This window comes from Mustela nivalis (genome assembly GCF_964662115.1).
Source record: "Mustela nivalis genome assembly, chromosome: 13".
Taxonomy (NCBI): Eukaryota; Metazoa; Chordata; class Mammalia; order Carnivora; family Mustelidae; genus Mustela; species Mustela nivalis.
In genome coordinates this window covers 15,412,124-15,433,022 of record NC_139032.1, presented here as the reverse complement: position 1 = coordinate 15,433,022, position 20,899 = coordinate 15,412,124, and the positions used below count along the sequence as shown (strand labels likewise).

The 20,899-nt window shown below is 43.2% G+C and overlaps 1 protein-coding gene across 2 annotated transcripts in view; it reads right to left on the bottom strand.

Moving 5' to 3' along the window:
- Nucleotides 1-20,899, bottom strand: part of RORB (RAR related orphan receptor B) — a 245,839-nt gene that overhangs the window by 24,455 nt on the left and 200,485 nt on the right. For both annotated transcript variants that reach the window (XM_082696606.1, XM_082696605.1), the window contains 2 exons: nt 17,863-18,264; nt 305-426 (listed from right to left, as the gene is read on the bottom strand). In XM_082696606.1, coding sequence (XP_082552732.1) covers nt 305-426; nt 17,863-18,264 — 524 coding nt within the window. The remainder of the gene's footprint in view (nt 1-304; nt 427-17,862; nt 18,265-20,899) is intronic.

Sequence of the window (20,899 nt, the reverse complement as noted above, 5' to 3'; positions counted from 1 at the left end):
GGTCATCTGATGTGGGCACAGTCTCCCTGGTCCCTCGAATAGGGCAGTGTTCTTTAATTGGGGTGGTCTGGGTTCCCAGGGAACATCTGGCGACATCTGGAGACAGCTGATTGGCACGACGGGGTGAGGGACTGCTACGGCACCTGGTGGGCAGAGACCAGGGATGACGCTAAGCATCCGCCAGCGTGCGGGACAGTCCCTACACAGAGCATTATCCGGCCCTAATTGTTGGTAATGCTGAGGTTTGAGAAAGCCAGAAATTGAGAAATCCCAAGAAAAACGGTCTCGTGATTTCCTAGAGTACCTTGCTCTGATAGGCTTTAATTTCTTCATAGGTGTGGGTCTGCCACGCCAGCTGGTGTAGCTCCTCCATGGTGTACTGACACGTCTCCAGGTGGGACTTGATGATGTTCTGTGCGATTCGATCTGTGAGAAGGAAGATCAGTTAGAGGGTCTTTAAGTTCCCGCTCTGCAAAGAAACTAGCTGTTACTATTTCCTACAGGAATCCCTTTGGAGACACTCCAATTGTATGAGTGTCTTTAACCCTACTATCTGTCTATGTATCTCCTAACTATTGTCTTTTTTTTTTAAAGATTTTATTTATTGAGAGAGAGAACACAGTGAGAAAGTACAAGTGGGGGAGCAGTAAAACAGAGGGAGAGTGAGAAGCAAGGAAGCCCAATTTGGGGCTTGATCCCAGGGCCCTCAGGTCATGGCCTGAGCCAAAAGCAGATACTTAACTGACTGAGTCACCTAGGCATCCCTCAATTTCTAGTCTTTTAATCAAAATATACCACCTTTTACTCCCTCCCCGCTTTTGGGTCACAAACCCAGGGCTTTACAAGTTGTGAAGTGTTCAAATAATAATTATTATTATTATTTATTTTATTTTATTTATTTATTTGCCAGAGAGAGAGAGAGAGAGCGCGAGCGAGCACAGGCAGGCAGAGTGGCAGCAGAGGCAGAGGGAGAAGCAGGCTCCCCGCCAAGCAAGGAGTCCGATGTGGGACTTGATCCCAGGACGCTGGGATCATGACCTGAGCCGAAGGCAGCCGCCTAACCAACTGAGCCACCCAGGCATCCCCAAATAATTCTTTTAAAAATAAATACAAATGACATGTTTCCTGCTTTTTGGCCTAGAATACCAGTAACACGGTTGACATTTCACTCCAAAGACTTTAAAAATATTTTGAAAATCACCAGACTCCCATTGTTTATCTCAGAAAGGGGGAATTTATTTTTTTTTTATTTATTTGTTTGATAGAGATCACAAGTAGGCAGAGAGGCAGGCAGAGGGGGTGGGGAAGCAGGCTCCCCGCTGAGCAGAGAGCCCGATGCAGGCCTTGATCCCAGGACCCTGAGATCATGACCTGAGCTGAAGGCAGAGGCTTTAACCCACTGAGCCACCCAGGTGCCCAGAAAGGGGGAATTTAAATATAACTTTATTGGCTTATATTTTTAAAGAGAAGATAAAACAATAATCTAAAAAGCTAAGTTCTCTGTTGAGAAAAGAGAAGAGAGTAGAAGGACAAGGTAGAGGCTAGATGCTCTGATATTACTTTTGTAGATTGGACTTTGGAACCATATAAATATCTTACATGATAAATAATGGCAGAAGGAATATAAATGAAACAGTATTGACTCATGAGGTGATAATTATTGAAGTTGGGCCATGGTGACGATTATATTCTCTTTTCTAATTTTTCATAAGAGGAAATTTTTCTTTTAAAAATGAGAAGATAACATTCATAAAAAAGTAGGAACAAACAAAAGAAGTCTTTTGGGGCTATTCATCTCAAATGAGCTGTATCTGGTATTGTATCTTAAATACCGAACATTCTGGGTTTGGAGGTATGGCAGTTGAACAATACAACCAGATCTCCTCAAAAACCTGCAACATGTCTCCTAGAGCTAGACAGAGCTGGTAGGAGGTTCCTTCAAAATCCCCTCAGCTATTTGAACATAGGAATAGCATGAGACCTCGGGAACCCAAGTACCCAGGGATTCTATATAAGCGGGGTGAGTAGAATGAAGATGACCAAATCTTTTTTCCACCTAATAACTGTTCTTGGCTCACACAGGAATAGAATTTTTCTATTGTCTCAGGTTATGCAATTTCAGATGCAATTTCTGTTCTTTCTAAATGGCCATAATTCATTCCTCCAGGATAACTCCCAGAGTGGTGCTGAGGCTCCTTCTTTTTATCTCGCTAAGCTTCTGGGACACGTGGCGTGAAATATATTGAGTTTTGGTGATGTAGAGAATAAAGACATGTACGCTTGTGCTTCCAGTGAGCTCTCCAAATAAAAAACCTTGTATAGCCCACTGCCTGGTATACTATAAACACTGAGTAAATGCTAGCCACACTGGTCATTATTAGGACACTCTATAGTATTTGTCATCAGGGAAGCTATGTGAGGAGTCCAATGGACACAAAACAGGGAGATTTAATTTCACAATCAGTACCACTGGAGGAAGATATTTCAGTATTTCTTAGTTTTCCAATCAGAACCATTAAGTGCTAGATGTAGAAGATGCTACAAAACGCTAAATTATGATTACAGTTATTCTCTGCAGTTGAACTGAATGAATTTCTAGACTTCCATTGCTTATCATATCCTAAAATCCTTTCTTTTAAAAAATCCTATATTCAAAATTTTATTGAATTTTTTTTTATTATTAAAATAAAGGGCAGGAATTACTTTATACATCATATTAAAATAGATTGGTATGTCATGGTTCATCATTTTTCAATTTCACTTGGGCAGTCTAATTATTTAGAATCTAAAAAAAAAAAATCTATTCCTAAGAATATGATGAAAACATAAGGTTTTTATGGCTTTCTAGTTTTCAAACCTTTATCTTCTTGCTGTAGTCTGCCTTCATCTTCAAAGATATGCTGATTTGTCACTAATTTACAGGCTTCAGGGTTTATAAGCAAAACTGCAACTGCCACTCAAAATTGCATTATGGAGAACTCTTTATCTGTCCCTTTATGCCATCTCCTGGGAACTACTGGCCAAGGTTTAAAAACTGTCTAGCCTTCTGCCACCAAAGCTTGGGGTCCTATGGGGAATAAGAAGAGGTGGGCTTAATAAATACATGGACGGGTTAAACAAAACCGGAAGTAAAATCCACACGCAAGCTCGGATGTCCACCCCCGCTTCCCTGTGTTCTCAGGTGGAGGGGTCGGCTGCTGTTACGCGTGATTCCATGTCCAAAGAGCCCTGTTCCACTTAAACTTGGATTGTGGTTATTTGTGCCGATCGGACTGTTCCAGACCTTTCGAGGTTGTGTGTGTGTGTGCTTTTCAAGAACCGCACTGCGGAGCCGAGCAGAGTGCCTCCACACGCTCATTCAAGAGATATTTTTTGAAAAGCTATTTTAGACCAGGTTAAGGTACAGATCTTTTAAAATAGGACATTGTCTTTTTTAAGGGGTCTTACAGTATCATACATCATGACATATCATATCATAATGTAGTAAATGCCCTTGAGTTGTTCTGGGAGCCCGAAGGAGAATGTCTCCAACTCAGTCTGGGGGAGGCAGAAACATAGCCATAGAGAAGGTGCCTGTTGGTCTGGGTCTGAGCAGGTTTGTCATGGGGAGAAGAGAAAGGCACACACCTCAGGGAGAGGGGCTGCCCTTACAAAGGCCAAGACAGAAAGCTATTAGGAGATAGATAATTTCTGCTCCTTATAAGCCTTACCTCTTACCACCAATTTCCCTTTTACCAAGAGAGAGACTGAGTACCTCTAGAGCCATTTTTACAGAGCCAGCAAATGGGGATTTGGAATCAGGTATGTCTTTCCTGGCAAGAGCTCTGTAGCGCGCAGCAGAGAGCGCGTGCAGAGATGGGAGAGACGAGGCCGGGATAGAAACCAGCACCCAAGAGCGGAGCGAGCCTGAAGAATGTGGGCTTCTTGTGTTAAGGCAACTGGGAGCCAGTGGAAGTTGTGGAGCAGGAGAGTGACCCGCTGGGGTTTTTCTTTTATGAAGGCGACCTTGGCCATGGCAAAGAAGAGGCAGGGGCATGAGGGAGTCCCCAGATTAATCAGGCCATGGTGAGAAGTCAAGCAAGAGAGCAGGAGGCTCTGGCTCCAGGACAGTTCCGAAGCGGGGTGCACGGGACCCGCGGGTGTGGCAGCGAGAGAGAGCGGGACAGGAGACAGAGCATTCAATGTGGGAGGTACTCAAGCAGTGCTGAGTTAGTAACGCGATGCCCAGAACGGCCGTCCCTCCGCCCTCCCTCCGCTCACTCGTCTTCCCTTCTCTGCTTTAGTTCACAAAGGACCAACGAGAAAGCTTACACCGCCCCGCGCTATTGGATCTTAAAGCCTAAGCACTCCCAGCTGTTTTGAGGTCAAACATGGAACGCGCACCATTACTCTCACACCGTCTCGGTGAGAAATCAAAGGTAAATCTGACGTAAGAGCCAGGAATATCCGCGGGGCGAAGGCACAGCGCAGCGCTGCTCCGTGTGCTCCCGGCAAAGGTGAGCCGCGCGCAGGACCCACGTGGGCCCCTCGAGGTCACCACACCGCAGGGTGAACTAGACCCTGCCCCAGGGAGCAGGCCCGAGGGCTCCTGCTGTCCATTAGAAAGACGCGCGGCCATCAGAGGAGATGCTCTGCCCGGCGGAGAGTCTGCGGTTGTGCAAAGGGGAGAAGGATTTCAGAAGAAGGGACAAAGGGAGCGACAAAGAACACAGGAGGCGACGTTCCCGCTAGGAGCCAAAGGAACTTTCCAGAGCCCTTGCCTGGAGAAAGAGAAAGGGTGAGAGTAAACGTAGTCCTCTCCAGGGACTGACCGCATGAGCAGTCCGGACAAAGAGACTGAGGGAAAGGAGCAGAACACACGGAATCTCTCCGGGCAATCGCACACCTTCATCCGTTTCCCGGGCTGGGACTGCACTTGCTGGTCGGAGCCTACTTTCTGTCTGATTCTTTAACCAGCCCGGGGCCCTGGGCGACACAGGTCCAAGGGGGAGCCCACCGCCCCGAGCTGGGATAAGGGCTTCCAGGGGGATATGGCCCGGAAGGCTGACAGAGGGGAAGGTCTCCCGCCTTCAGGGACAAGGTCCATGAACTCTACCTTGTTCTTCCTGAGATCAGGGATGAGGCTGGAGGTTTCTTAAGTGGATATAAAGACACAGATACATTTTCTCAGGAGTTAAGGCTCAGTATATATTTGTTCAGTGAGATGCAGGTTCGTCCAGTTCACGCGAGCTGCTTTGATAGCTAATAAAGTGATGTCAAGGAATGAGAAAAACAATCTTACATGCTCCGTCTAGTCATTTCTTTTCAATCACGATGAGGTAAAACACAAACACTGATGCTGCGAGGAATAACTGGGTGTGTAATTACAGGCTAATGTCAAGTCTATGAGCCTTGTTTTCTGTTTGTTCATTTCACAAGCAACTTCTTGTTCTTGCTTTCTCTCCACGCCCCTCTGCCCCAATAAAATTGATGTTTTGTTTTTGGACTTTGACTCGGATACTCTTCTTGAAGGAAGGCTTGTTGGAACACAAGACTTTTAACTGACTGGCAAAATTTGCAACTCCATATATCAAGTAACTTTATAAGACACAACATCCAATTCAAGTGAAAGCATAATCTCAAAAGATTTTTAAGTAATTGATACAGGGATACGTTTATGGCACAGATTGTAGCTAACAGATTGCACTTATCTCCAAACTCACTCAGTTGTATATTTAATGGTATGCATAGCTTTTTGTATGCCAATCATACCCCAATAAAGAGGCTTAGAAAATAAGTGATATAAAGCAAATATACTTAACCATTTTTGATTAAAAAAAACAAAAAACAAAAAACAACCAAACAATATCATTAAAATTGTCACACCTCCCTGGAACTCTTAGGGGTAATCTTCAATCCACTTACAATGTGGGCATTAAGAAGAGAAAAATTAAATTTTCGAAGGGAAATCTAGAATAAAATTGATGGCAATTCTCAACAGTGTGTGCAAAAGTTATAGAACCCTGGGGCTGGAACTAACCTCCGTCTTCCACTTCCAAATGGACTGTATCTAAATAATTTCAGAAGTGAACCGGCTCTCTATTCTCCAAGACTTACAGGACTGCCACACCCCTCCCCCATCCTCATCAATCTTAACTGTGATCTGCTGAATAAATCTAAGAAGTAGGCAGGGACTCCTTCCTTAAGGCATTTAGAAATGGTTGAGATGTGTGTGATAAAGTTCACAAAGGTAAGTGGAGTTTTAAAGATCAGTCCTGTTACCCAATGTAAAAATAGTATTTTGAAGTAATGCTTAAAGAAATACATGAAAAATACTTTTGCATACGTACTGATCCACAGAGTAAAGTGAGGTTGGGAAACAAGTCATCCAAATTACCTAATCCAATGTAGAAAAAAAGGTTATGTGTGTGTATTTCGGTGAGGAATAAGTAAACTGACAAGTAAGGTGACAATTCCTTGTTTATAACTGTAATGCTATAAAACGAGGACCAGCTTGCAGCTTCTAAAATAGCAAGTGACCTTCTGCAGCTCTGATTTCAACCACTCAGCGGGTTTTTTCCACCAAAGGGGCTTATTTTAGCTCTCACTAGACATTTCAGCAAATGGTGCTCTCCAAAGGCTGCAGCATCTCTGACACGGATTACACAGGTGGTTTCATTAGAATCCCACATCCTGGGAGCGGGGAAAGTTGAGTATATCTTTAAAAACTGCTGCTTTCAGTGTTATTACCAAGAGCACCCGTGGCCCAACTGTACCAAGGAGAGAAAGCTGAGACTCCACGCTATATATAGTGCATCTGAACTTCCTAATTCTTTCTCCGCCCCTTCCCCCCCCCTTTTTTTGCTCTGTAAGTAAGGATGGTTTGTTCCTGGTGAACTATACCCTCTATTCATTTTCCTTCACAAGGGATTTCTTTTAAACTTGGAAGTATTCTCCCTAAAATACTATATCTCCGCCTCAATCAAAATGATTAATGAATTTTTAATTTATCGCTTGCCTTAAGGATTTAGAGAACCACTCAAGTCTCTGTTTCGTCTGTATTACTGGTGTGAAAGAGGAATTCTTAGGGGATTCACTTTGAATTAATGCCAGGATATCTTCACGGACTTGCTCAAGGCAAGTTTTAAGTGCCTGCATTAGGTTTTCAGAATATCAGGATTCCTCAGAATCCATGCTCTGAGGGAGTAACTATAATATAGTAGAACAACCGTTTGAAAGGTGAAGCATTTAACCAAGTGTGCATTTCGTCTTTTTGACCCGCAGACTACTAGCTTTGTAAGTTTCCTGTCACTGAATAGAACAAGTACACTGGTTGGGGTGTAATAGGTGACTATCAATTTCAAGTCCTTTCTGATTTTTCCAATCTCTATTTAGAGCTTCTTATTTTTTAAGCATAAATAGAGCTGTGCTGTCAGCATAAAACCATCAATAACATTTAAGCTTAAAACAGCCATCTCTTGGGGCGCCTGGGTGGCTCAGTGGGTTAAAGTCTCTGCCTTCGGCTCAGGTCATGATCTCAGGGTCCTAAGATCGAGCCCCACATCGGGCTCTCTGCTCAGCAGGGAGCCTGCTTCCCCCCCTCCTCTCTCCCTACTTGTGATATCTACCTGTCAAATAAATAAATAAAATCTTTAAAAAAAAAAACCCCAAAACAGCCATCTCTTAATGATGCATAACCGCAACAGGAAAGTCGTATATTTTTAGCATTTAAGTTTCTTAAATTCTTTTAAGAAGGAGTTGGGGGCATAAATAACCTATAACTCCTTTGTTGGCTCAGTTTCATGGTCTAACCACTCACTACTCCCTCACCAGTGAAATAACATAGCTTCTAGTCTCCTTTTCATACAAATTCTACTGCTGATGAGTATATCAAAAAATGGTATAACAGATTTTTACTTCATGTAGACCTGAACCAAAATATTCTTAGAATTCTTCAGAAAAATTATATTAACAAAATGAGACTATGTAATTAACTATAAAAAATGATGAAAATGTGATCAACAGTTTGATGAAATATGAACACAGAGTAAAACAATGAAAAAAATTAGATTACTATTACTTCCAGTAATATTATCTGGGCAAAGACCGAATGAATGGATGGTTAATAAAAATGGTTACTATTTCCTCAAATTTTAGGAAGCTCAGGTAAGAGCACTTTATTTTTTTAAAATTTTTTAAAAAGATTTTATTTATTTGAGAGCGAGTGAGAGAGATTAGAGAGTGAGAGAGATCACAGAGGGAGAGCGAGTAGGAGAAGGAGACTCCCTGCTGAGCTAGGAGCTCAATGCAGGGCTCTACTCCAGGACCCTGGGGTCATGAACTGAGCCAAAGGCAGATGCTTAACAAACTGAGCCACCCAGGTGCCCCAAGAGCACTTTAAATAGAAGGTAAGAAAGCAGAATGTAAAGAGGAAAAACTGCAAGAAACTCTATAGCATTGATGTCTAAGCAGAGTATAAGCCAAAACACAAAGCGTCACAAAGCAGCGAAACAGATGAACTATGTAAGAGGGTGCTTTCTTAATACTTTAATAATGGAAAGCCATTTGGGCTCAAAGATGTTTTATTTTATTGCGATAGTGTAGAAGTCTAACTTTTGGGAAATTACAGCTCCCTTTCTTCAAACTAGTTAATACAATCAAGAAAGAGTCTTTTATGAAAAACATTTCAAAATTAACTTTCATAGCGAAAGACCTCTTTCACAGAACAATCAGGAAACATCAACTTACTTCAATGTCCTAGAATTGATGAGTTCTAAGGGAGCTATCTTCTAAGACAGAGGAAGCCAATATGGACCCCTTTGGATTTTTACTCTGTGGCCTTTGGGAAGTCACTTAACATCCTAAAGTCCTAGTGTCTTTGGGTTTGATTTTCTTTCTAAAGAAGGATTTGGCAGGAGAGACATATTCTAAGGACTGTGTGAAGCATGGCGACTTGAGTCTGAGGGGCTACATGGGAATTTCTCTTTGTTCCAACTCATGAGGGAGAAGTCTCACAGAGTTACGGAGGGTGTTCTCAGATGGAACAGACAAGAGCAATGCAACCCAGAGCCCATTAAGATCTCTCCCCACACTCTTTAAAAGACCGCACCTCTGCGCGCCACCCGAAGGACAATTAGCGGGTCACAAATGATGAAAACCTAATTATGAAAATTGCTCAGGGCCATCATTAGCATTGACTTTTACTATTTGGATTTTGTTGACCTATGGATTGACTATGAATTTAAACTGAAGCAATCCCCCTCCCTCTTTTGGAAATTTAGTCAATGTACTTCTGACCTTAAGGAGGAACTATTTCAAGGGAAATCTTAGGAGGTAAACTTTTAACATTTCCAAACATTAAATCCAAATTTTTGAAAGTAACTTGATTCCTTAAATAATACCTTTAGTGGACTAATGTTTTAAAACAAGCTCTTTCTTTCTTTCTTTCTTTCTTTTTTTAAGATTTTATTCATTTACTTGACAGACAGAGATCAGAAGTAGGCAGAGACACAGAGAGGAAGCAGAGAGGAGGAAGCAGGCCCCCCGCCGAGCAGAGAGCCCAATGCGGGGCTCGATCCCAGGACCCTGAGATCATGGGTCCTGAAGGCAGAGGATTAACCCACTGAGCCACCCAGGCGCCCCTAAAACAAGTGTTTTCTAAAAAAAAAAAAATAAAATAAATAAAAAATAAAATAAAATAAGTGTTTTCTATATAGTCTTGCTCTAAGTCATCCTACAATAAACCTGTCTGAGAACAAGAAAGCAGTTCCACAATGGGCCTTAGAAACACGGCTCAAATTTAAATAGCACATTTTTTCTCCTTAGGGTAGAAGGTATTTTGCCTCAGGAAAGTTTAGATCCTAAAAATAAAGTCAAAACAATAAGAAAAAGAATAAAACAAAGAAAAAAGTATTTCCAGCTAGGAACTTCCCCCACAGGTCTCCCCAAACTCATAAAAGTCAAAGAAGTCAATCCTGAGCCCACTGACAGGGAAAGCCTCTCAAGCTGGTTGTATCCTACGCCAGTAACACTGAAGTGCATTAACCTCCAGTGATTTGGCCATCAAATGACATTTCTGTGTTCCTCGATGACCCATGTGGGTGCATGGGTGCATGGAAAAGTTGTTCAGGGCTCTTTCCAAGAGCCAGTGTCAAAGCTTGCAATGACTCTCTCTCTCTCTCTTTTTTTGGTTGGTGGATTTTAGAGTTTTCTTACGAAGTTGTGAATTCTGAGTCAAAAATTAATCCCGAACTAGAATTGCTAGGAAAAGTCCAGTGAGGAAGATCAGTTTTGTGCAATTTCAAGTCAAAACAGAGAAGGTGAGTTAAGATATTTACCTAATGGAGTGAATGCTAGCACATTAGGAAAGCTGTATTAATAGAGAGGTAACGCACGTCGTGACAAATATGCAAACATGTACACGAACTTGAACTGAGCATATACCTTTGTATTGCTTATAATGTAAGCCATCTTTATATTTGTTTGGAGCCTTGCTGATCACAGAGTACTTCTGTATACATTATGCCATTGACTCCACTAAATGCACAGAGCTTGATACTAGAGTGACTACAACATATCACTAGGTGATTTTGGAACATCTTTGTGAGGTTATTAAAGGATATCTAGGAGGATATGGATTTGAATGACCGTAGCAAAGAACTGTAGTTCTTTGTCCCAGGACACTTGAGAGGAATGCACAGCCATGGACTGGTTAACACAAGAGTGTGGCCACGGTAGAGATCCCAGAAATGTGACAAATGGAGTTGGTTAGACCAGTCCCCATATCTGGGAAATTTCCCTTGGGATAGAAAGCAGGATTCTAGAAATGGCAGCCAATTCTGTAGGTGGCAAAGAACAAGGGGGTGTAAAAATTTCAGAGGAGTCAAGTAAATCTCTTTCCAGTGCCAGAGATAACTGGGTAGGCCTGGGGCTAGGACTAAGGCCCTTTAGCAGTCCAGAACATATCTTCATTTTATAGTCTCCTCTCTTCCCACAAGAGAGGCTCAGAGAGGTAGTCAGGTTGGAGTGGGCCAGTGAGGGTGGGTGGATTTACCCTGAACTTGTATCTGCACAGCATCCCATCCTCTATACTGAATGAACATGAACTCCGGTATTCGGAGACTGCTTGCCACCTCTTCTTGAGCCTCTGGTTATCCTTGATGCTCGTTTTTAACCTAGGGTCTTGTGTTTTATTTTGTTTCAGGAGTGTGGATGGAAGAGAAAAGGCTGGTGCCGAGTTCTGGTCTAATTGTGGTTATTAACTTTATCACCGCTAGGGTCAGCCCGGCACATGGGTCCCCCTCCTCATGAGGGAGGTGTAGTTGGCTACAGCCCCAGGCAAGAGCTTGAGCACCTTGTAGAATAGCCCAGCTGCTTGCAAGCCCCTCCTCTCTACCACCCTACCCTTCTCTTTGGGGAGTGGCTGTAACAGAGGGAGTATTTGTACAGAGGGCTGAACCTCCCACAGGAGGTGGGAGAACCATAATCCTTCAAAGTCATTTAATCCAACCCACCTTATTTTTCTGAACGAAGAGACTGAACCTCAGTTCACACAACTGGTATGTGGAGTAAGGATTCTCATCCTCAACATATGGTCCCTAAACTGCCTGCAAAGGACCTGTGGTTGGGGGGAGGGAACAAGAGGTGCTGGAGGACAGTGAAAGTTCCCAAGATGTCTTCCCTCAAAGCAAGAACGCAAGAACAAAAGACACCGACTTTCCTTTCCCGGTGCTGCCTGAACAATTTTTCTCACTAATTTGGTCTACTTCTATTTATTTCTTTCTTTTTTTTTTTTTTTTTTTTAAGATTTTATTTATTTGACAGATAGAGATCACAAGTAGGCAGAGAGGCAGGCAGAGAGAGAGAGAGAGGAGGAAGCAGGCTCCCTGCTGAGCAAAGAGCCCGATGTGGGACTCGATCCCAGGACCCTGAGATCATGACCTGAGCCGAAGGCAGCGGCTTAACCCACTGAGCCACCCAGGCGCCCTATTTATTTCAGTGATTTACTAGACAGTTGCTCTCGAATCACATGCCTGCCTGTGTTTGCCACCAGTGCCATTGGGGGACAAAGGAGATATGCAGCTAGAACTAAATTCTATTCTCTGTACCATTTCCAAATAAGTCATTAATTACATACAGAGAAATGTATATTAAATATACATATGAATATGCATAGAAAGATTTAAGCAGTTATAAAAGATTTATCTGCAGAAGCATATGTCATTAAACATGCCACCTTAAGACCATAGCACCTGCTTTGGGTTCTAAATAAGTAAAAACTGAAACACCAATATTGATAGACTTCCCCCAAATAAAGCATGCTAGTGAGATCTTCTGTGTTTCTATGTGGACTTGATAGAATGGAGTAGTAGTGAAGGGGACTAGATCACTTTCATACCAATCTCTTTGCAAGCTCCTCTATTACTACTCAGTTCTGGAATAGGTAACTTTAAAAAAAAAGGCTTATGTCTAGTTTTTAGGCTTAAATTTCCAAACTCCATAAATGGAACACACAAGAAACAGGAAACTAAATCTATATTTAAGATTATATAGGGAGACCAAGGAATTCATGTTTCTTTATCTAGAGAGAAAATTACTAAAAGCAACAGCAAATTCAGGCGGTGTGTGTAAAAGGTAATTCATTCCCTTAGCCTCACAGTGAATTTGATGGAGCTCCCCCCCACCCCTGATTTTAAAAGCATATTGTTTGGCTATTTGTCTAGTACCTTGCAGATATGTTGTCAATCATCTTTGAGCTTAAATGAGCTTTTCTTAAGAGTACTGGCCCTAGGGGCGTCTGGGTGGCTCAGTGGGTTAAGCCACTGCGTTCGGCTCAGGTCATGATCTCAGGGTCCTGGGATCGAGCCCCGCATCAGGCTCTCTGCTCAGCGGCGAGCCTGCTTCCTCCTCTCTCTCTGCCTCCCTCTCTGCCTGCTTGTCATCTCTCTCTGTCAAATAAATAAATAAAATCTTAAAAAAAAAAAAGAAAAGAAAAGAGTACTGGCCCTATTGGGTCCCCCAACCCGTCTGATCGCTGCCATGGAGAGCACATAGAGAAGCCTCCCTTCCTATTGTTGCTCGCTCACTGGGTACCAGCTAGCCGGCATCCTCTCCCTGACACCAAGCACTGCAAAATTTTATCTCCAAAGATGTAACACATCCTTATGCGAGCCTGAAGTAAAGTTCCAACTAAACCCAATTAATACTGCTGCCTAAATATTAATTTGCTGCTTACTTTTGTCCTTGTATTATTTCACACCTTTTTTTCCTACAGGATTTTGAGAAACCCAAGGATATAATTCTTGAAATGTTTCATATTTTTCTGTTTGTTTACTCACATTTTGTTTTCTATTTCCAAGACCACAAGAATAAACTATTCCTATTAAGAGCTACAGCTCAGCATAAGCAATACCTGCCCTCCCGCCACCTCCCTTACCTCCCCGAGGGTCTGTGGTAGCATCACGCCCAGGCCTTGTAATGTATGACACACTGAATTACTATCCTTTGTTTTCATGTCTGCTCTTAGCAGGTGAGGGCAGGAGCCACAGTCTGCTGGTCTTGAAGGCCAGGCACATTTCAAAAAATGCCTGGTAGTCTAGGGCAGTTGAGGTCTTACGTCAGAATTTAAACTTTGTCACCTAACTAACTCTACTCTAGGAAAATCCCTTTATTTCTTTATCTGCAAAATGGGATTTCTTCACTATACAGCTGAAGGCATTGGTGTGAGGATCAAAATGGCTAACATGCATTTTATACACTTCTCTCCATGAAGTAAGTTATTATTATTAGGTCCTTAACCTAAGAAGTTTGTAGTTTCTTTGGTACATTTTTGGAAAGACAAGCTTGGATTTTCTGGGGAATATTCCTGACTCTCCTGACATTCCTTTAACTCACTTTTTGGGATGACCCTGCTATTGTTTCCACGGCTGTTTCATGGTTCTGAAACATGTGGTTTTTAAAAATTAACTCCAAGCTGTAAGACCATATTCTACACGACCTATTCCCCAAACTGGTTTAAAAAAAAAAAAAAAAAAGCTGCTTTTATGATAAATTCAATAGCAGAATAATGTCATGCTTGTACGCAGTTCATTATTCCTTCAGAAACCAGGGGAAGCAGATCAGGGCTTCTAATAGCCAAGAGTGATGCTCAAAAATTCTTTAGTGTCATATCACTTTCAATTCACCCAGTGAGAATGTGGCTAAAATCAGACTTTCTATTTTGTCTGCGCAGAGTTCTCTCTGTGACAACATGCTACCAGCCACATTAGAATAGATGCTCATTAATCAAGGCAGGTCAAAATGTCAGCTTTCTCACTCTGGGTGCTCCTTTGTAGCACCTAGAAGGACGGCAGGCAGGCAGCAAACACTAGACATGCTTTGCTGTGCAAATGCCAATTACCTTGTGAGGGGTTCCCTTTGGTGGGAGGACATACAGTATAATGGTTCAGAGAATGGCTTCTGATGTTACTCAGACCTGAGCTCACATGCTTATTTTGCTTTTTTATACATTTTGTAACTTCTGAGCCTTTTTTTTCATCTGTAAAATGGACACACGCCTACTTCTGTAATAGGCATAATACAATTGTTATAAGAATAAATGGAGGACATTGCTCAGCGCAATGTAGGTGCTCAATAAAAGGTACTTATATTACTTGTAATAACCACTAATGTTATTAATTATAACGATACGAATCACATTGCAATATCAATTACATTAATAATAATAATAATGCAGCTTACGCTTGATAGGTGCCGATCTAAGAGCTTACTAGTCTTAATTCATTTCATCAACACCCTCTGGTGGGACTACTGCTGTTCCAGGTTTACAACTGAGACCCAAGGAGGTCAGGTAGATGGCATACGGGAAAGGGCACACTAGGATTTGAACTCAGGCTATTCAGCTTTGGAAAGAATTCTTCACCACCATCCCATACCACAGATGCTTTTCTGCTCAACGATAATGCTGTGGACACGGTGTTTTAGTGAAACGAGGGACAGTTTTTTGGATGGTGCAAGAAAGAACAGTGTATCGCCTTACTGTGGCTTGTCATAGGTTATGTGCACTTGACACGCATAGCAGGAGTCTGCGTCCACTAGATGGCATTGTTGTTTTAATGAAATGTGAACCAAGTCGCTACTTGGGTTTAGGGGCCTGCTAAATTGGCGAACAGCAGCAGGACAAGCCCGCTGGATCCCTGAAAGTCTGATGGAAGAAACCCCCCAACTTTACAGCTCAGCTAGAGATCTCTAAAGACTAAGGGTACCAAGAAATAATCAAGAAAAAATACATGCTAGTTTTTATCTGGGTGTTGATGTCTACAGAAAACCTGGATGAGTTTTGCAATCATCTTGTCCAAACTCATCAATTCATAAATAAATAGACAGAGGGCCAGAGAGAAAAAGTTACTGGGAGACGGAGGTCCAGACTTGATGGCTCTGGCTGTAGTTCTCTTTCCCTAATACTTCCGACCGATTCTAAACCACAAAGGAACTGTGGTTTCTGAATTCTTAGAAGCCTTTCCTTTGGGGTATGGGACAGAGGACTGCTCAAAAATGAAAAGTTCTTGCCTACGTTTTATATGTATGTTCAAAATCAAGACCAGACTCAGATACTTAGATATGAAGGAGGATAAAAGCAAAAACTGGTGCGCATTTCCTTTTCTTTTTAATATATCGTCTTGGAAAGACTGACTGACTGTACTTTATTTATTTAAAAAATTTTTTTTATAGAGGGAGAAAAGGAAGAGGGGCAGAGGGAGAGAGAGAATCTTAAGCAGGCTTCATGCCCAGCGAGGAGCCTGATGGGGGGCTCAATCTCACAACCCTGAGATCATGACCTGAGTCAAAATCCAGAGTTAAAAGCTTAACTGACTCCCAAGCACCTGGAGTGACTCCACTTTGAAAGACTGACCTTCCTGGCTGACAGTGCAGTCTGTGGATATTAAACCCAAGCAGGTAGCAGAGTAATGGATAAGCCAAAGGACTGGACTCAGACTGCCTGCATGGACCTGAAAAACCTGGGACAATCCATGCGACGCCCCTAAGCCTCTGTTTCCACATCTGTAAAACGGGAATCATACTTTTACTATGAGATGTTTGTGGAAATTAAATGCATGTAAAGTGCCTAGGACACAGTTAAAAAGCCAAGGTTAAGGGTGGCGTTGAAAGTGAAGGTTTTTGTCATGAAGGCTGATGCTTAGTCTTCTGTGTCTCTGGGCTATGAGTGTCATTGCAGATGCTTTGTCAACAACTTCCTTACTCACTGTCACATGCTAAACTGCTAAAAAAGAGAGATAAGGTTTCAGGTTTTATAACTGTGTAACATCACTCCTTCCTCAACCAGATGGTGGAAGTAGCCAAGATACATATGGCACGGACTTCATTATGTGTTCACATCAGCTTTATTTAAAACACTCGTAGGCTTTGGGCTCCTACTCATAGTTTAGACAGAGAAGGTGACTGGCGTGCAAATAATAACCATTGAACACTTGCTGAGTGTCAAACATTGCTCTGTTTTGCAAGTATAAACTCATTTAATTCTTACTACAACCATGTGATCTAGGAACTAATACTTTTCCCTTTATAAAGATGAGCAAACTGGGATCTAGAAACTTGCTCCAGCTTAAATAATAAGCCAGAGTCAGCACTGGAACTCAGGTGGCCTGGGGCTTAGTGACTCTCTCAAGGCAGGACGTGAGCAGGCGCTTCCTCCAAGGTTCCAGAGGCCCCCCTCGCTTCCCTCCCACCCCCATACCTAAGACCACAATGAAGTCGGATGGAGCCACTGTCTGGGTAGCTCTTCTAGGCTACTGTTAACAGGCAACTTTGTGACCCAGGAGGCTCACGTGAAACCTACATCAATAACTTTATGGCAGTTAGTTAACGAGATCCACTGGTTAATAGACTCCTGAGCTTAACAGGGTAAAACAAAGTTGTAACAGGTCAGAAGAGAGCATGGCTAGGAGAGCGCACTCTTGAGGACTGCTCCTTAAGGGATCAAAGATCATCGCAGCCAAAGGAGGCCTGTGACTCGCCCTCTTCACGGTAACTTACTGGGTGCTCATACGTTCTGTAACATTCCAGACTCCCCTCTTTCCACGCCAGGAATTCAGACTCTCTTCCCAGGTAGAATTCTTGAATTCAGACTTACAAGAGACACAGATCTTTACACAGGTCTCTGGTCTACTCTGCTTTTATTTATTTTTTTTAAAAAAGATTTTTATTTATTTATTTGACAGAGAGAAATCACAAGTAGACTGAGAGGCAGGCAGAAAGAGAGAGAGAGAGAGCGAAGCAGGCTCCCTGCTGAGCAGAGAGCCCGATGCGGGACTCGGTCCCAGGACCCTGAGATCATGACCTGAGTCGAAGGCATCGGCCCAACCCACTGAGCCACCCAGGTGCCCCTACTCCTCTGCTTTTCAAAAGAAGGAAATGGAGGTACTGTTTGCTTCTGGTTTGTCCCAAGTTATCTTAGAGGACGAGCTGGAACCCTGTTCATTCAGGTATTACAAACTGCTTCTACATCCCTTAGCTATTTTATTTTAAATAGCATCACTCTGAATACTTGCTAAAATTCTCATTTATGCCAATAACATTTTCCTTCAGTGATGAACCCAAATTCAACAGAGAGCACCTTTACACACAGCACCTTCCTGCTGGTCATGTCCTCTTTCTTCCTTTGCCCAGCATCAAATTTTGTGGGCCGGGAGACCAACGACATTTATCACAAAAAAGATTTTTAACTCAAATAGCGTTTTTCACTAGAAGCCATGCACACAAGCCATCGAACCTAGACCTGTGACAATGACCACACTATGAAGGACCAAGGCAACTGACTTCAGAGCAGAATTGCCAAAAAAAAGCTGGGAGGCGACTCCCACTTACCGATTTCGGTCATCGTGATCCCTGGCGCTAGCTGCCCGTTGTTGAAAGAGCTATAGGTAAACAAGTTGGGTACGGACGTGAGGTCATAGATGGGTTCTTGCTTTATCTGTTTGATTCCAGTCATGTCAAGTCCAGATTGATCCGGGGATGGCTGGCCGGAATCCACGCTGTAGTAACCCTCGGACTTGGGCAGGTCGATGACGTGTCCGTTGGCGTAAGCGCCCCCCGCCTCGCCGCTCAGGCTGCCGAGGCCGTTGCTGAGGCCACCGCCGTACACCCTGGCCAGCGCCTCGGCCTCCCCGCTCTGCTGCTGCCGCTGCTCCTGCAGCCGCTGCTGGTGCTTCTGCACCTCCGCATACAGGCTGTCCCGCTGCTTCTTGGACATCCTGCCGAACTTCACAGCTGCGGGGGAGGGTGAGAGAAAGGCAGGAGAGAGGCTTGGGGTTATCATTTCGGCAAGTCCAAGGGGTCCTGGGTCCTTGTCCCCTCCACATCGATGCGCAGAATCCCAGCACCTGGATGCCCAAGAGTGCCTTCACCTGCTCCCCGCATCTGGGGAAAGGTCAGACTTGGGAGGGTCCGTCCTGGTTTAAAATGTGCATAGTGAGAAATAAATCTAAGCTTCGAAGAAATGTCCAAACTTACATATGTATCTCTTATTGCCATGAAGTTAGAAGGCATAGTTCCTGGTTCTTTGTTCTGTGCAGGGGAAAATCCACAAACCAAAAGCTACCAAATAGCGCTTGCTTTTAAAATGTCAACCAAGGGGCACCTGGGAGGCTCAGTGGGTTAAGCCTCTGCCTTCGGCTCAGGTCATGATCCCAGGGTCCTAGGATTGAGCCCCACATCGGGCTCTCTGCTCCACGGAGAGCCTGCTTCCTTCTCTTTCTCCCTGCCCACCTCTCTTGCCTACTTGTAATCTCTGTCAAATTAATACATAAAATATGGGGTGCCTGGGTGGCTCAGTGGGTTAAAGCCTCTACCTTCAGCTCGGGTCATGATCCCAGGGTCCTGGGATCGAGCCCTGCATCGGGCTCTCTGCTGAGCGGGGAGCCTGCTTCCTCCTCTCTCTCTGCCTGCCTCTCTGTCTACTTGTGATCTCTGTCTGTCAAATAAATAAATAAAATCTTAAAAAAAATTAATACATAAAATAAAATAAAAAAAAATTTCTAAATTAAAAAAAAAAGTCAACCAATATTCTTTCTTAGCTTCCTGGGCTAAGCACTAGGGTTACTAGATTGTTGGAGAGGGCCCTATTATTTCACATTTTTTAAAAAATACTTTATTTATTTGTCAGAGAGAGAGAGAGAAAGAGCACAAGCATGGGTGGGACAAAGGGAGAAGCAGGTTCCCCACCAAGCAGAGAGCCCAATGAAGCACTCGATCCCAGGACCTGGGGATTATGACCCAGGCTGGAAGCAGATGCTTAACTGACTGAGCCACTCAGGCATCTCAGATTTCACATTTTCTAAACAGCACAGTTGGTGAGACCAAGGATGATAAGCACCATTTGAAGTAAGCATTTGACTTCAGTTGGCTTTTGGGACCAAATTCAGTCTTTGGAAAACAGAAGTTTTGTCTATCCAGTGCTCGGCAAGTGAGCCCACCGTTATCCTTCCTTTCTTGTTCTACCACCCCCGAGTTTTATATTGCCTATCTCTTCAGGAAAAATCCTTAGCCATTGTGAGGAAAAAGAAGGAAGAGGCTCTGTAAGCGGTTACAGAATGATCTGAGGGTGTTTTGATCTGAATCCACTGTTTCTTAACTAGAAGAGCTTAACCTCCTGAACTGCTATGGATATTGACAGTTTTCCTCACAAGCGAGTATTTGAAGCCAAGGGGCCACCTTGTCTGAATCATCAGACACTGTATCGTTCAGTTCGTGTTCATGGTGGGGACTCTAACAAACATGGAGGCTCCTCTCTGAGTTTCCACTTTCTTTTCTTTCCCAACAATGTTCCCATCACCTTTTTTCAAAGAAAATATTTTTATTTATTAATTTATTTTAGAAAGAGAGAGAACCCAAGTGAGCAGGGAGAGGAGCAGAGGAGAGGGACAAGCAGACTCCCTGCTGAGCATGGAACCGACTTGGGGCTTGATCTCACCACCCTGAGATCACGACCTGAGCAGAAACCAAGAGTTAAATGCTTAATGGACCGAGACATCAGGTCCCGCTCCCCCAATCACCTTTTGGTACTGGAAGCCCAGGGAATGTAGAAAGAAGAAAGTGGAGGGTAGAAGCAGGTCCAATTCCTGGATTTAGTCACTAGTGCTGGTGAACATCATTTCTGAGAAAGACTAAATGAGGAAGTGCTTAAGAACTCTCCAGAACAGAGAGTCCCCAGAGAGATACCTACTGTGAAAGAGCTGCCATTTCACAACGCCCCCGTCCCCTGCCATGTTCCATCAATGTTCATTTTCTCCTTCTGTTGGTTACAGAGCTACCAAATTCTCTCTAAGCGTTGGCTGTTCAGAATGGAGACCACATTCCCCAGCCCCCCTCGCTGGCAGGTGCCGCTGTGACTAAGTTCTGGGTGGCAGGAAGTAAATGGAAAGGCTACAGATACTTCTGAGAGTGGGGGCATGCTGTCTTCTCCTTCCTGCCTGCTGGAAGGTTGTGGCTATGAGGCTGGATTTAGAGCAGCCCAAATTTCCTGTTTCTCCCGAGTCCTCCTTAAAAGACTAAGTTGTGGTGCTGCCTAAGCAGAACAACAAAGGGGTCATTACCCAGTAAGTTTTCTGACCGAAGACAATTCACATGTTTAATTCACACCGAATTCCCCTTTCCACCTCAACTGTCATTTTTATAGAGTCTGGAATCATTCAGATCCCTGCATTTAATTTTGTTGGTAGAGACACACTCTTTTTTAGATTCTGTATCTCAGACGTACATTTATGTGCTGTATTTCCAGTTTGTCCATGGACCAAATTCTAAAGAAAATTTTAGGGAAAGCATCCTATGTACCTCTATACTGTATCTTTACAAATAATATATATAACATTTTAACTATAATTTCATAAATTTATTAATAAATTCA